Source organism: Rousettus aegyptiacus, unplaced genomic scaffold (assembly GCF_014176215.1).
Source record: "Rousettus aegyptiacus isolate mRouAeg1 unplaced genomic scaffold, mRouAeg1.p scaffold_m13_p_12, whole genome shotgun sequence".
Classification (NCBI taxonomy): domain Eukaryota; kingdom Metazoa; phylum Chordata; class Mammalia; order Chiroptera; family Pteropodidae; genus Rousettus; species Rousettus aegyptiacus.
Window position 1 is genome coordinate 24,134,021 of NW_023416287.1, and position 14,676 is coordinate 24,148,696.

General features: G+C 44.0%; 1 protein-coding gene across 3 annotated transcripts in view; it reads right to left on the reverse strand.

The window, feature by feature from the left end:
• Nucleotides 1-14,676, reverse strand: part of RASSF2 (Ras association domain family member 2) — a 38,479-nt gene that overhangs the window by 17,211 nt on the left and 6,592 nt on the right. For 2 of the 3 annotated variants that reach the window (XM_016134655.2, XM_016134736.2), the window contains exon 2: nt 1,098-1,188. In XM_016134655.2, coding sequence (XP_015990141.1) covers nt 1,098-1,156 — 59 coding nt within the window. In that variant the 5' untranslated portion in view covers nt 1,157-1,188. Of the gene's footprint in view, nt 1-1,097; nt 2,778-14,676 lie in introns of those variants that run through there. The other variant, XM_016134828.2, reaches the window with a different exon arrangement.

Below are 14,676 nucleotides of genomic sequence, written 5' to 3' on the forward strand. Positions count from 1 at the left end.
CACTCCGGGACACAGCTCTGCTGAAAGTGGGAGAGTTTCAGGCCCCTAGTGATCAGGGTGCGTTCTCGTCCAACCTGAGAACAGTCAGATCAAGTTTTGTCTAAAAGTGCGTGGTAGTGCGTGAGGGCTGGGAGCAGAGAGAGGCTCAAGGGGGCATATCGTGTGCCTCCCCTATTCTCAGGCAACGGGCAGTGAAGTGTGATCCCTCTAAACCCAGCCACTCGATAGAGAGATCTGAGGCTATGCCAGAGGTCAAAACTGGCTGGAAATTCCAAGAAGCTCCTGACGAGCTAAGCCCAGATAAACCAGAGTAATTCTATGCAAGCCAAAATGAATTAGCAGAAATTGTGACTCCAAATACCCTGAAACAAAAGCTGTTTGGTACTTTTGAACACACAGATCTGAAACTAGGATGTAAAATTACTGGTCAGTAGAAGTCCCTGGAAAATCCCTCAGTGAAGTGATCATAATGATCCATATTTCACACAACTGTGTGTCTATTGGTAGCCAAGGGTGTCTAAAGGAATTAAAACAGTTTGGTCTCAGATAAATTAAACATTTAGGTCAGACTGAGAACATTCACAATGTGCAAATCCCTGTTCTGGGTAGGCAAATATATCCTGAAACTTACAATTTGAAAAAGTCCATTTTGGCTAAGCCCCTGTCACATTAGCAAAGGGCTGAGGTCAAGAGGTTTTAGTGCCTGTAAGGAAATGACACTGCCTCCTCCTGTTCGGGGGGTACCTGTGCCCATTTCAGCCAGAACCCCAGCAGCACAGGGACACAACTCAACGGAGACTCCTGCGGGAGACGCCACAGACAGGACGGTGAGCAGCCACCATTCACTTCACCTCCTGGAAGACCTCCAGGACACCATCTCTTTTGAGCCTCAAAGGTGCTGTATCTTGAAGTCCCACTTTACTTCACTCTTGATGGCCGGGCTCTAGGGGCAGGTTTTCATCTAGAGCCGCAGCCTTGCTGATGCTCTCACTAGTCCACACTCAGCTCCTTACTTAGCTCCTCCTCACACACAAAGACAGGGCCTTCCATCCACATGGGACTGGCCACTAGGGACACACGACAGCAAAAAGTCTTACTTGGAAATGTATTTATCTTTTCCACATGGGACTAGGGAAGTTTGGTGACTGTAGTCCATTCTTCCTTTCTCTTATCACCAGAAGGAGAGGCCTATATTGAAAGAAGACAGAGGTTAAAGTCAGGTTGTATCCTTAGGAACGCAACGGAACTTGGGCCAAGGGACCGGGCGCACATGGCTCTCTGTCCCCATCTACAGCCTGTGGGCGGCCCAGTGTTGCCCTAGGTCTAGTGAGATGCCACACTGCTGACTGTCGCCTCTGCTTGCCACCGCCTGTGAGGAAGAACACACAAAGGAAAGATGACAACCCTTGGACAGCCCCAGAACAAGTGCCCCAGCCACAGAAGATGTTGACACCCAAGTTAGTTCCAAGGACAACCAACAAGTTTTCCCTCTTCACAACCCATAATTGAGATTGATCTGACAGGAAAGGTTCAGATTCTACTGAGGTATACTGAAGATTGGTAAACCACCTAAAAATGCTCTAACAGAGCTGGGCACTATAAATCACAACATACACATCTACAATCACCATTGAAATATGATACTGTGAAGGCAATTTAATTACCTGGGAAAATGACAATACATTATGGAAACACAGGTTATAAAATTATGAGTCTAATTTTGTTTAAAATATATGTAAGCACAAAATATGCACAGATAAGCATTTATTGGAAAGGCTATATATCATCAAATATTCAGTGATGTATATACACACTCATATATACATATTGATGTATCTATAGTCAGTCTTCGACATCATTGAAAGGTTCTGTGACTTTAAGAAAAACAATGATAATGAAACAACTTTACCATAGGCTAATTGATATAAACAAGAGTTAATATCAGTTAACTCAAAGGCGTTTCATCAACATAATAATGAAATGTCGTTGAATTAAATGACATTATTTGAGGACCTGCTGTGTGTGTATGTGTGTGTGTGTGTGTGAGAGAGAGAGAGAGAGAGAGAGAGAGAGAGAGAGAGAGAGAGATGTGTGCACACACGCGCATTTGTGTGTGAAGGTTTCTCAGCCTCGGCGTATTGATATTTGGAACTAGATCATTCTTGGTTATCCTATGAACTGGATGATGTTTAGCAGCATCCTTGGCCTCCACCTGCTAGATGTCAACAGCTGCACCTCCCCAGACGTGACAATCAAAAATGTCTCTGGACATTACTAAGTGTCCCTGGGGAGTGAAACTGCCCCTAGTTGGGAACCCCTGGCACATATATACATGTATATAAATGAATAAAAGCAGGCTCTGTCTGAGTAAAGGCATTACCAGAAATGTAGCAAACATTTTATTATGAGAATTTTCAAACCTAAAGTTGAAGAAATAAGACAACAAATAGCCATGTACCCATGGCTATTCTACCCTTAACATTTACTATCCTACCCTTAACGTTTACTATTCTTATTTTATGACACATCTGTTGATATATACATGCTTTTATCCATTCAATAATCCATCTTATTTTTTATGCATTTTAAAGTAAAATGTATATGCCAAACAAGTCTTAGCAATTTAAGATTGAAATCATACCAAGCATCATTTCCAACCACAGCGGTATGGAACTAGAAATAAAAAGCAGGAGAAAAACCAGAAAATTCACAAATATGTGGAAATTATATAACTTACTCTTGACCAACCAATGAGTCAAAGAAATCAAAAGGGAAATAAAAAAAAAAATACCTCGAAACAAGGAAAATTGGAAACACAACATACGAAAAGTTATAAGATACAGAAAAAGAAGTTCTAAGAGGGAAGTTTATAGCAATAAATACCTACATTAATGAAAAACAAAGATCCCAAATAAACAACCTAATGTTAAACATCAGGTAACTAGAAAAAGAATAAACTAAGCCCATAATTAGCAAAAGGAAGGAAATAACAAAGATCAGAGCAGAAATAAATGAAACAGACCAGGAAAAAAATAGAAAGATCAATGAAACTAAGAGCTGGTTTTCTGAAAAGAAAAAATAAATTAACATTTAGCTAGACAAAGTAAGGAGGAGATTCAAATAAATAAAATCAAAAATGAAAAAGGCAGCGTTACAACTGATACCATGAACAATTATATGCCAACAAATTGGATAACCTAGAAAAAAAGGACAAATTCATAGAAACATACAACCTAGCAAGACTGGATTATGAAAAAACAAACAAACAAACAAAAACAGAAAATCTGAACAGACAACTAACGAGTAAAATTGAATCAGGCATCAAAATCCTCCAACAAAGAAAATCCCAGGACCAGATGGTTTCACTGGTGAATTTAAAGAATTGAAGCCAATCCTCCTCAAACTCTTCCAAAAGACTAAGGAGGAGGGAATACTCCCAAACTCATTTTATAAGACCAGTAATACCTTGATACTAAAGCCAGATGAGGGTACTACAAGAAAAGAAAATTTTAGGCAATATATCTGATGAATGTAAATGCAAAAATTCTCAATAAAATACTATCGAACTGAATTCAACAGTGCATTAAAAGGATCATACACCATGATTGAGTGGGATTTATCCCTGGGATGCAAAGATGGTTCAATACACACAAAACAATAGATGTGATACATCACATTAATTGAATGAAAGATAAATATCACGATCATCTCAATAGATGCAGAAAAGGCATTTGACAAAATTTAACATTCTTTCATGATAAAAACTCCAAAGAATTTGGTATAGAAAAAAATACACCTCAACATAAAGGCCAGATATGACAAGCCCACAGCAACATCAAACTCAATGGTAAAAACTGAAAGCTTTTCCTCTAAGATCAAAAACAAGATAAGGTACTAGCTCTCACCAATCCTATTCAACATAGTACTGGAGGTCTTAGCCAGAGCAATCAGGCAAGAAAAATAAATAAAAGTCATCCAAATCAGTAAGGAAGAAGTAAAGCTATCCATTTACAGATGATCTTATATCTAGAAAATCCTAAAGACTACACCAAAAAACTGTTAGAATTAATGAATTCGGTGAAGTTGAAGCATACAAAATCAGCATGCAAAAATCAGTTGTATTTCTGTACACTAACAACAAACTATCTGAAAAAAATAAAGAAAACAACTCTATTTACAATAGCATCAGAAATTATATAATACTTAGCAATAAATTTAACAAAGGAAATAAAAGATCTGTACACTTAAACTTATATGACACTGATGAAAGAAATTGAAGAAGACAAAAATAAAAAAGTATCCCACATTCCTGGATCAGAAGAATATTGTTAAAATGTCAATCTAGTCCAAGGCTAAATCTAGATCTGATACATCCCTAATGAAAATTTCAATGGCATTTTTCACAGAAATAAGGAAAAAAATCCTGAAATTTGTGTGGAACCACAAAAGACCTCAAAATGCCAAAGCAATCCTGAGAGAGAAAAACAGAGCTGGCAGCATCACGCTTCCTGATTTCAAACTGTACTACAAAGCGCTAGTAACCTAAACAGTATGATGCTGATACACAGACCAAGGAAACACAATCAAGAGCCCAGAAATAAATCCACGCATACATATTCAATGAATATTTGACAAAGGAGCAAAGAATACTCAATAGGGAAGGGATAGTCTCTTCAACGAATATTGGGAAAACTGGACACTCACATGCAAAAGAATAAAATTGGACCCCTATCTTACAGCACTTACAAAAATTAACTTAAATGTAAGACCTGAAATCACAAAATTTCTGGAAGATAACACAGAGGAAAAGTTCCCTGACACTAGTCTTGATAACAATATTTGGATGTGACATTAAAGCACAAGCAACAAAAGCAAAAATAAGTAAATGAGATTAAACAAACTAAGAAACTTCTGCACAGCAAAAAAAAAAAAAAATCAGCAAAATGAAAAAGCGACCTACGGAATATGAGAAAATATTTCCAAATCATGTATCTGGTAAGGTGTTAATATCTAGAATATATAAGGAACTCATATGACTCTTTAGCAAAAAAAAATAATAATAATCTAATTTTAAAATGGTCCAAGAACCTGAACAGACATTTCCCCAAAGAGGACATACAGAGACCAAAAGGCATATGAAAAGATGCTCAACATCACTAATTATCAGGGAAATACAAATTAAAACCACAATGAGATTAACACGTCACCCCATCAGAATGGCTATCATCAAAAAATGAACAAACAACAAGTACTGGCGAGGATGTAGAGAAAAGGGAACCCTCATACACTGTTGGTGAGACTGCAAATTGGAGCAGTCACTATGGGAAACAGTATGGGGATTCCTCAAAAAATTAAAAATGGAGTTTCCATAAGACCCAGAAATTCCACTTCTGGGTATTTATTCAAAGAAAATAAAAATACTAACTTGAAAAGATATGTGCAGGCCTATGTTCACTCCAGCATTACTTATAATAGCCAAGATATGGAAACAACCCATATATCTATCAATAAATGAATGGATAAAGAAGATATGATACAACATAAAATGGACTATTACTCTTTAATAAAGTAATGAAATCTTGCCATTTGCAACAACATGTATGGACCTAAAGGGAATTAAGCTAAGTGAAATAAATCAGGCAGAGAAAGACAAATACCATATAATTTCACTGATACATGAAAAAATAAAAATAAATGAAACAACAGAAACAGACTCATTAGATATAAAGAACAAGCTGATGGTTGCCAAAGGGGAGGGGATGAGAAATAGGGGGGAAAAGACCCAAAACCCAGAAGGCATAAAAAAATTGATACCAACTTGCAAAAATTTTTAATTTCTATTTAGGAAAAAAAAAAATGTACCCTATCCAAAGTCAAAAGGCAAATGAGAAATTGGGGAGAAATATTTACAATACATATGACAAAAGGCTAATGTCCTGAATATGTACAGGGCTTTAAGAAATCAGTAAGAAAACGATTCTACACTCAATAAAAATTGGTCAAAGGACATGGACAGATAATTCATAGAAAAATAAATGTAAACAGTTAATAACCTAAGAAAGATGTTCAACCTCTCTCATCACTATTCTTTTATGTACCAAGTGATATGATGCTAACAGCATATTATAACATACCATATGTATTAGAATTTAGCTTTTCACTAAAATTATTAAATTAGCTTTTCTTAAGGGTCATAGGTGCACTGGAAAGCAGTCACGTCCTGGGACCTTAGGCCTGCCTGTAAAGCAAGTTTCAGAAGGCATACTCTGCTTAAGATAATGGAAGAATGCAGCCTGTTAAACATGAAATGTATAGCAGCCCTGTCCTTATCTTTCCACTCTTAAGATAATGTCACTGACTCACAACCCTGAGATGTCTTACAGGCCCTCCTTCTGTTCAAGACCACCTGGCCATAGTAACACAGACCGGGACGGGACACCTCCACGAGCCAAATAAACGAGATTGCTGAAGCTTGTACAAGAACCGACCAATAGACACAGCCCACAACACTGAACCCCTTATTCCTCATTAATCACGATTTCTGCTCTATAAAACGCCATATCTGTAAACCATGGAGGAGCTCGGGTTTCTTTCAGCACCAGCGACTCATTCTCCATTGTGTAGCGCTATACAATAAACGCCACTTCTCTTTCTCCGCACCCTGGGGTCAGGGTAATTGGCCATCTGCAGTGCAGGGTGGACAAACGCTTTTCTTGGTTACAGATATAAATCAAGTCATCTGATAGCTCAAATGTGGGAATTCTCCCAGACTTTTGGTCACTCTCAACCTGTTGGGCGATCTTACCAAGGCCACTGCCATAAGTCTGACCTGTAGGCTCATGTTGCCCAGTCTTTGACTACAGCTTGACTTCTCCCCACCTTCTTTCTTACCTTTACATATCTGGGGGTAGGAGTGTTAGAAAAATACTCACCTAGCCAATCACATCTGAATTGAAATTACAGGTAACTCTTTTCTAGGACTCAACCCTTCCTCTGTCTGCCTCAGGGACATCTGCAGCTCTCTTCATGAACTTTCCAACCATCACTACAAATCCTTGGCTACTTCCAGCTGGCTAGGAAAAAAAATTAAAAAGAAAAGACAGCTAAATTTACATACACTTAAGGCAAACACAGCAGCAGCGCTAACAAAGGGCCGGAAATTTAGAGTTCAGTCTGATACTCCTTAAACAGAGTATTGTTCCTCCACACAAGGAAGGGTCAGAGGAAGGCGGTGGAAGGGGCTGGAACGTGGGTTCAGGCGGACACTTCCTCCAAGGGTGCCTGCCAATATCTGCAGCCTTGGAGAGAGGGATTCGCTCAGCAGGCTGGTTGCAACTCTTCGTCTTCTCTGTTATTATTTACAGCCCCGGCCTGGACTCCAAAATGCCTTGTAAGAATCATTTATAAGCATCGTTTCCATAATGCCTTGAGAGTAAAGAAGTGATCATCGCCACCTCTTCGAAGAAGGGAAAGCACGACAGGGGGTAAGGAAGGGGTTCCCACATCAGCCAACACCTCAGGCCCGGAATGGACACGGCGCATAGCTCCTGACTCTGAGAAAGGAGGGGAGAGGGGGGAAAAGGGGCTATGAATCAAAGAGCAGATTCGACACACATCATTTTTCATGTGGAGCCCCTCTTTAGAAATCTAAAACAGATTTAAAGCTACCGAACTCCCTCTGTGAACATGATCATTTACCCCTCAAAAATTCTAAATCAGAATGTCTAACCACTATGCTGTACACCTGAAACCAATATAAAACAATATCGAATGTCAACTCTAATGAAAAAATAAAAATTAGGAAAAAAATTCTGTTAGTACAACTTCTCTTTTTTAAAAAAAAAAAAAAACTTTAAAAGACAAAACGTCTACTGACGGCCTACCAACAACGAAGCACGTCAGACAACGTGCTGGATGTGTGAACAGCCCTGGGAGTTTCATGTCAGAACTCGGCCTCCAAGGTCCTGGTCATGGTGGAGAAATGTGGGGGGCCACCAACCAGTCAGTCTCTGGCACTGACTTCACACCCTGGCAGACTGTTTCAGGTTCTCCTCAGCTCCACTCAACACCTCGACGATGGCATCCAGTGTGTGAGTGGGACCTTATATATCGCATGTGAAGACCCATTCATACTTCCTGTCCATTTCAGAGACAACTTGGGGGCACCGAGTTTCCTAAACCACTGAGTATGATGACATCCCTGCCGCACAGCATCTTCTGTGTCTGCTTTTCTTGCTCTGTGAGTGTGTCCATACTCCACCTCAGACCCAAGCGAACTCACGTTCCCTGGACCCTGATTCAAAACCGAGTTCCCCCTACACACTGTCCCCACTGTCCTGGGGCAGTGCTGGAGGGACCGGAGTTCACACCTCAGCTTGTCCTTCATCACAGCACTTAACACCACAGAGAAACCATCTGTCTGGTGTTTCCTTCCCTCCCCCTCCCCGCCCCCGCCAGACCTGGAGCTTCCTCTCTGGACCCCCAGCTCCAGCCTGTGCCTCTCTCCTGCAAATATTCCCGGTATCATTATTTCTTCAAGGGAGGGACCAGCTAACCTGGGGTCTTAGGTCAGGGGATTCCTAGAAGCAGACCCCATTTCATGCACATGATTTACCGAGGAAGCGTTTTCAGGAGAAACCCATTAAGGGAATAACGGAAACAGGACCGGGAGTGACGTGGGTTCAGCTGGAGTCCAGCCACAGCCTGATCCCATGGGAGATGCAGGGTGTGAATAACTCCAAGGAGTTGTCCCACCTTAAGACAAGCAGGCCAGACCTTTATACCCTGTGCCAGTCAGTCATGGACTACCAGCCACCCTGTAGTATGGGAGGACGGGCTGAGCTCTCATGCATTTCCCTGCAAGAGCAATTCTCAGGACTGGGGAATGGCTAAGACCCATCGCCAGTAAAAACCGTAACATGAGATAAAAGACATCCTAATGGGTACCAACAGCGTCCACTACGCCTGCCCTGTGTTTGGACTTGAAGAAGCTCCTGACTCTGTCACCTTCTCCCGCCCACCCTCAGGCTGGAGGAAGCAGCTGCCCACATAGTATCGCCAGGTGCAGTGCAAGGCTGAGCTGCAGGAGCAGAGACCGACTTGCCTAACTTCTGGACCAGTCAAAACCCTGGAGTTGCTGCACAAAGGATCCATTCCTCTTCCTTTTCACAGATACCCCCCGACACACACACAGGTGTTTCCAGCCTCCCACAGGAGGCCTGCCCAAGAATAAATGTAATTAACCAGGTTAGCTTCCTGCGGAGAGGCTGAACATCAAATCTTCAAGAAACTCAAGCAAGCAGGAAAAGGCATTCGAAGCCCACTCTGAACAGAGAATCTCCTGTTCCTAGCTCTTGGTTCCTCCCAGCTCCAGTACTCTCATTCCTTCCCTGCCTGTCAGGGAGCTTGGAGAACACATGTCGCTCAATCAGGTCTCGGAGCATCTCTGGGACACTGGCTAATCTCTTACAGTTCCAGCCTAAAGGTTAAGTGTCTCTTAGCTTATTTATCAACCGGAAAGTCCCCAGAGGGAGGTGGGCAAATGCAGAACAAAAAAGTGGGCAACCCCTGGCATGGAAGTCCATGGTAAGATGAAGAACCACCCCCCTCTTTAGTGGTTTATTTGGGGTTTTCTAAACTGTCTTCCTGTTGTGAATCAGGAGCCAGACCCTATCCCTCTCCCACCTCAGCTCCCAGAGAAAGATGGGAGGTGGGTGACAACAGCTAATTTATAGGACTCAGGCAGTCCCAGTGTCTAAGAAAGTACAGCTAGGAAAAGAGACAGAAAATATCCAGCAGAGTCACCCCACAAAGCCACTCCCTGACCAGTAAGAGGGACTCAGCAGAAACCAAATGGGGAAGGAGGAATAGCTAGCCTTGAGACAGGACACGATATCTCAGAGGTTCTAATTCTGGATGCTCATCAGACTCCCCCGGAGTGGGGATGAGGTAGGTGTTGGGGGCTGGCAGTGAGGGAGGTTGATTTAAAATTCCAGACATCCATGCTGTAACTCAGACCAATTTCATCAGACCCCATGGGCAGAGCCCAGGCATGAGCATTGCTAAAGCCTTCCCAGGTCATGCCAGTGTACAACCAGGCCTGAGTCCAGCATGAAATCTGATAGGGATGGAGCTGTGTAGACTGAGGACACCGCCAAATGCCTCTAAAGCAGCATTTCAAAAATGGAGAAAATAGGATTGTTCTAAAAGCAAACAATTTTAGCGCCCTCCGTCCTCATAACGAATATTTCACAGGGGTATGCAGGCACAGAGCCAATCCAAAGGGTCCTGTCATGCAAAGCAGGGCACTACACCACAGAAGCCAGGAAGCCAGCCCCAGGCCCCAGATGCAAAGGAAATGCTTGCTGGAGGCCCGCAGCTTCCCCTTTTGGGGCCTGTCCCCACCTCTTCTCTGAACCCTGCCCTGCCCTCTGGGGACAATCTGGAGTTCCTGGGTTGAAGAAGAAAATTATATGACACACACAGAGCTTCATACTATAGTGTTAAAGACTGCCCTATCGGGTTTCCTGAAGGACTCTGCTTTGTATAACCAAGCAGCTTTGAAAGAGGAGATATTACTGACCCCTCCATAATTCAGGCCCCTGGTATGGGGGCAGGAAGGAGTGTCAATGGCAAACAGGAAACCCCAGCCCTATTGCGCCACACGAGGAAGGAGACTTGAGCTGCGGCCTGGGGCTCTGCCAAGATCTAGAGATTATAAGAAATTGCACCTCATGGTTCCTGAACCTGAGCTTGCGCTGGACATGGGCAAAACTTGGACTGCCTTGGAAGGAAACAGGGCACACTTTGCCTTCTGCCTGCATGTTTTATTCAATAAAAGGCTCGTCCGTGTCCTCTCTGGGACCTGTTCACCCCACTGATCCCCCGTCCCCTAAATATGCCTCCATTCCCTTCCCTACCACAGCTGTCCAGGCCCCCAGTGACCTATCCACACATCTCTCCCAATCACTCTGCTCAGAAACGGATGTAAGCAATGAATACCACCAGAGGGAAAGTTAAGGTCAAGTGTGTTAGGTGTATGATTGTGAATAAAAGGCTTTGCCCTTCTCCACCCCAAAAGAATGTTAAGTATCATGGAAGAGGGAGTGGAAGGCATTTGAGAAAAGATTGGCTTGTCCTGCCTAAAAAGACATAGTATTTACCTGGAGACAGGTAGAAAGGGTTTATTTAGCTCAAGAGAACTGGCAGAAGACTAGTCGCAGGAGGCCCTGGACACCTGCTTCCCCCATAAATCAGGAGTAGAACAATCACAGTATTATTATTGTGCTAATAAAAAGACAACAAATGTGAATAATAGAGAGGGGCCATAAATGAGAGCTTACTACGGGCTATTACCTGCTTAGACTCATTTAATCCCACAACAATCCATGAAGAAAGAAACCTCAATATTCCTATTTTGCAGATGAAACAATTAAGGCAAAAAAAAAAAAATCGAAGTAACGTATCTAAAAACACATAACCAGGAAGGGGCAAAACCAGGACTACCTGGCTGCAAAGCAGAACCCCTGTCTGCTACAGCTTCTCTTGAGGTGAAAGGGAAGAGATTTAAACTAAAAATCGCCTGATTCAACCAATTTTGGCAGAGTGGTTCTCACACTTGAGTATCAGAATCCCCTACACAGCTCCTTAAAATACTGATTCCTGCTCCTCCTTCTTCCAGTTTGCGTACTTCTGGAGTAAAGTCTGAGAACGTATATTTTTAACAAGCCCCCAAGAGATACTGGTGTTGCTGGTAACAAGACTCTAGAAGCTTTATCTTATTCCTTACAGGAACCTGCAGGGAAGGCTTTATTTTCACCACTTTACAGATGAGGAAACAGAAGTTCCCAGAGGTCAGGCGACTTGTCCCAGGTCACAGAGCTGACATAAACCCAGTACTCCTTCTATGGTGCCCCAGCTAAGCATTGGATGTGAGGGCTCCGTGCAGGACAGGCAGGTGCAGGCCGGCTTCGGCCTCCAGCCGCAGCAGGTCTGGGAGTCCTGGGAAAGGGAGGTGGGTGGGTGACTGGCCAAGGGACAAGCTCTAGGAAAAACAGACCCAGCAGGGGCCAGGGATCAAGACCCTGTTCAGGGACTGGGGCACTTGCAATGGCACAGAGTGACAAACCCAGTCATGCCTCTCCTGTCTAAAGAACAAGCTACTCCTCACATTCACAGGCCCCACAAACTGCCTATCTCCCCATCTGTGAAAAAGCCCAGGGGCCTGACTGATGACAGGTATAATGCCCCTGCTGACAGACAACCTCACTTCCCCCCGAAAAGGCAGCCCCTCCCTGGCCCACCCGCCAGATGAGGAACTGAGATCCACCAGGTGGCAAAGCTGGGATTCCCCCCAGTAGCGTGGTCTACAAAGCCTTGTTCTTTTCTGGGGCCTCGGCCTTTCCTGCTCAGGCCTTTCCATACACAGGTCTGAATTCCTGGTAGGACTGGGGAAGATCTGAGCAAATAATCCTCGGATTCCTGCCTAAAAGTCCTGCCTCCCACTCCCACAACATTGGGGTATGGGACCTGGAAAGTCACCAATGAGACCTACCCAATCACCTCATAGACCCCGATGAGCAACTCCTTGTTTGTAGGGAAGTCCCAACAGCTTCCATGAGCTTTTGACATTCTGAATGCATGTTTAGGAAGAAACCAAAAAGCCCTTAGCCTTATATTAAAGAATCAGGGTGTTGGAGAGGGACCAAAAAAAAAAAAAAGGCATAAAGGAAGTAAGAACTCCAGATGGAAAAATCTGCATGTGAGCACACGCAAGTTAGATTCTGGCCCAGAAAAGCCAGAGACCTAGAAAGCTAACCCCCTCATATCTACGGACCCCTAGGGAAAGGCACAGACATGTCTGCCTCCCTAAAGCAGCACCTACACCACCTTCAACAAGAGGGGCCCTGCCAAGATGCACCCCTCCCGTGTTCAAGGTCGACAAAGTGTGAAACCCCCTGGGACTGAATTGGCCCGAGGAAAGAGTGGGAAGTTGGTGGAAGCAGCACTGTATCTAATAAGGCAAATAAGACTAAGCATTTCTTGATCTGCATTTCTCAAAACCTAGGACTACGTTATAGGGGAGTTTCATGTCCTAACTGGGGAAGGGCAAATTAAGTTTTCCTCCGGCCCAGTAATTACGGAATTTGAGCGGAGCTCCATCCCACCAGGAGTGGCGGAGAGGAGGCCCACTCGCCATCTGTGGATTAGTTTCTCAGCTCTGCAGGGACATACAGACTTATTCAGGCAGGTGAGGAGGGGCCACCTCCACTTCCCCATTTCCTACTAGCGCAGGTTTCTTTCTGGCCACACTTCCTGTTTACTGAGTGGTTTCTCTGAGACTCGTGTCTGACCTCACATCCCCTTCCTCAGGGAACCCCAGCAGTTCTTCCTTTTTTGGTGCTATAGGCCAAGACTCTGACTTTGTGGGTAGAGATCTTGGGGTTTCCTCTCCTTGCTACCCGGGGCCAGGGTTGGAAACCGAGAGCCAACTGCTGGCCTCCTCCACTCCCAGAAAGGAGCTTCCTTGCACTAGAGAAGCAGGAAGGAGGGAAGAGTGAAGGGAGGATCCCCATGTGCAGAGCCCTTCTCCGGGGCAGCCATTGTGGTGCATCTTACATCCACCTTCTTAAACCTTGTTAACACCCTACAATGACTTGACACCGGGAAATCCACCCTCAGAGCTCAGATCCCTCGTCGTGCCAGGGGAGGCAGCACATATGGGGGTTTCCAGAATATTTCCAGGAGGCTGAGGGGAAGTTTTCCACAAAACTACATTCACACCCTCCCCTGTCTGCCCTGTGTTCAGCTGACTAATCCTAACAGAAAACCAGCACCACAAAAAAATAGAACTTCTCCTCGAAATGCCCTTCAGAAGTTATCTCTGTAAAATCTTTGCATTTCCCTAATTTTCTGGGAGTATAAGAGCAGCCTCCACTGGGCTGACAGAAAACTGGCGCAATCAGGTAAAGAAAGGTCTGGAGAGCCCAGTGGGCATGTGTGTGTCCCTCCTAGACCCATATCCTCTCACCAGCTTGCTGGAGGGCCGGGCCGGCCCTTATGCAAGCTCACTTAATGAGGAACTCAAAGCATTTTCCGTAGACCTAGGCGTCCCAGAGCAAAGCCACTTGACCCACTCCCATGACCCCTGAATAGAGAGCTGTTGCACCTGATTTCTGAGTACCAGGTCCCCAAGATTCCTGACCTCCTTTTACCTCAGACTTGACCTGAAGCATACACACCACCTTCCCTGCCCCCCCATTGCACCATATCACCAATCACTCCATCACATACACAATCCATCAAATACATGAGACACATCCTTGTCCCCAATGTCCCTATAATCAACTGTAATATCCTATATGGAGCTTTAGGAAGAAAGCACCGATTGTCTGAGGCTACTGCCCATCTCTCCAGAGTAATTGGGGTCTCATGGGCCCCACTGGCTAGTCTTCCCTGCACCCCAGCCAGGCTGACTCTGCCTGTGGACAAAGCATTCATCAGCCATACAAGCAGTCGCCACGTGGGTATTTAGCAGAATTTGGAACACACAAAGGATGCTTGAAGTAGAAAGATGAGGCTCTCTTTCTCAGTCTTCAAGGAAGATGTTCTCAACCACCCACTTCACCTCATTTGGACCTCACTCACTACAGGACAGCTCTCAGGGTCGAGGCAGAG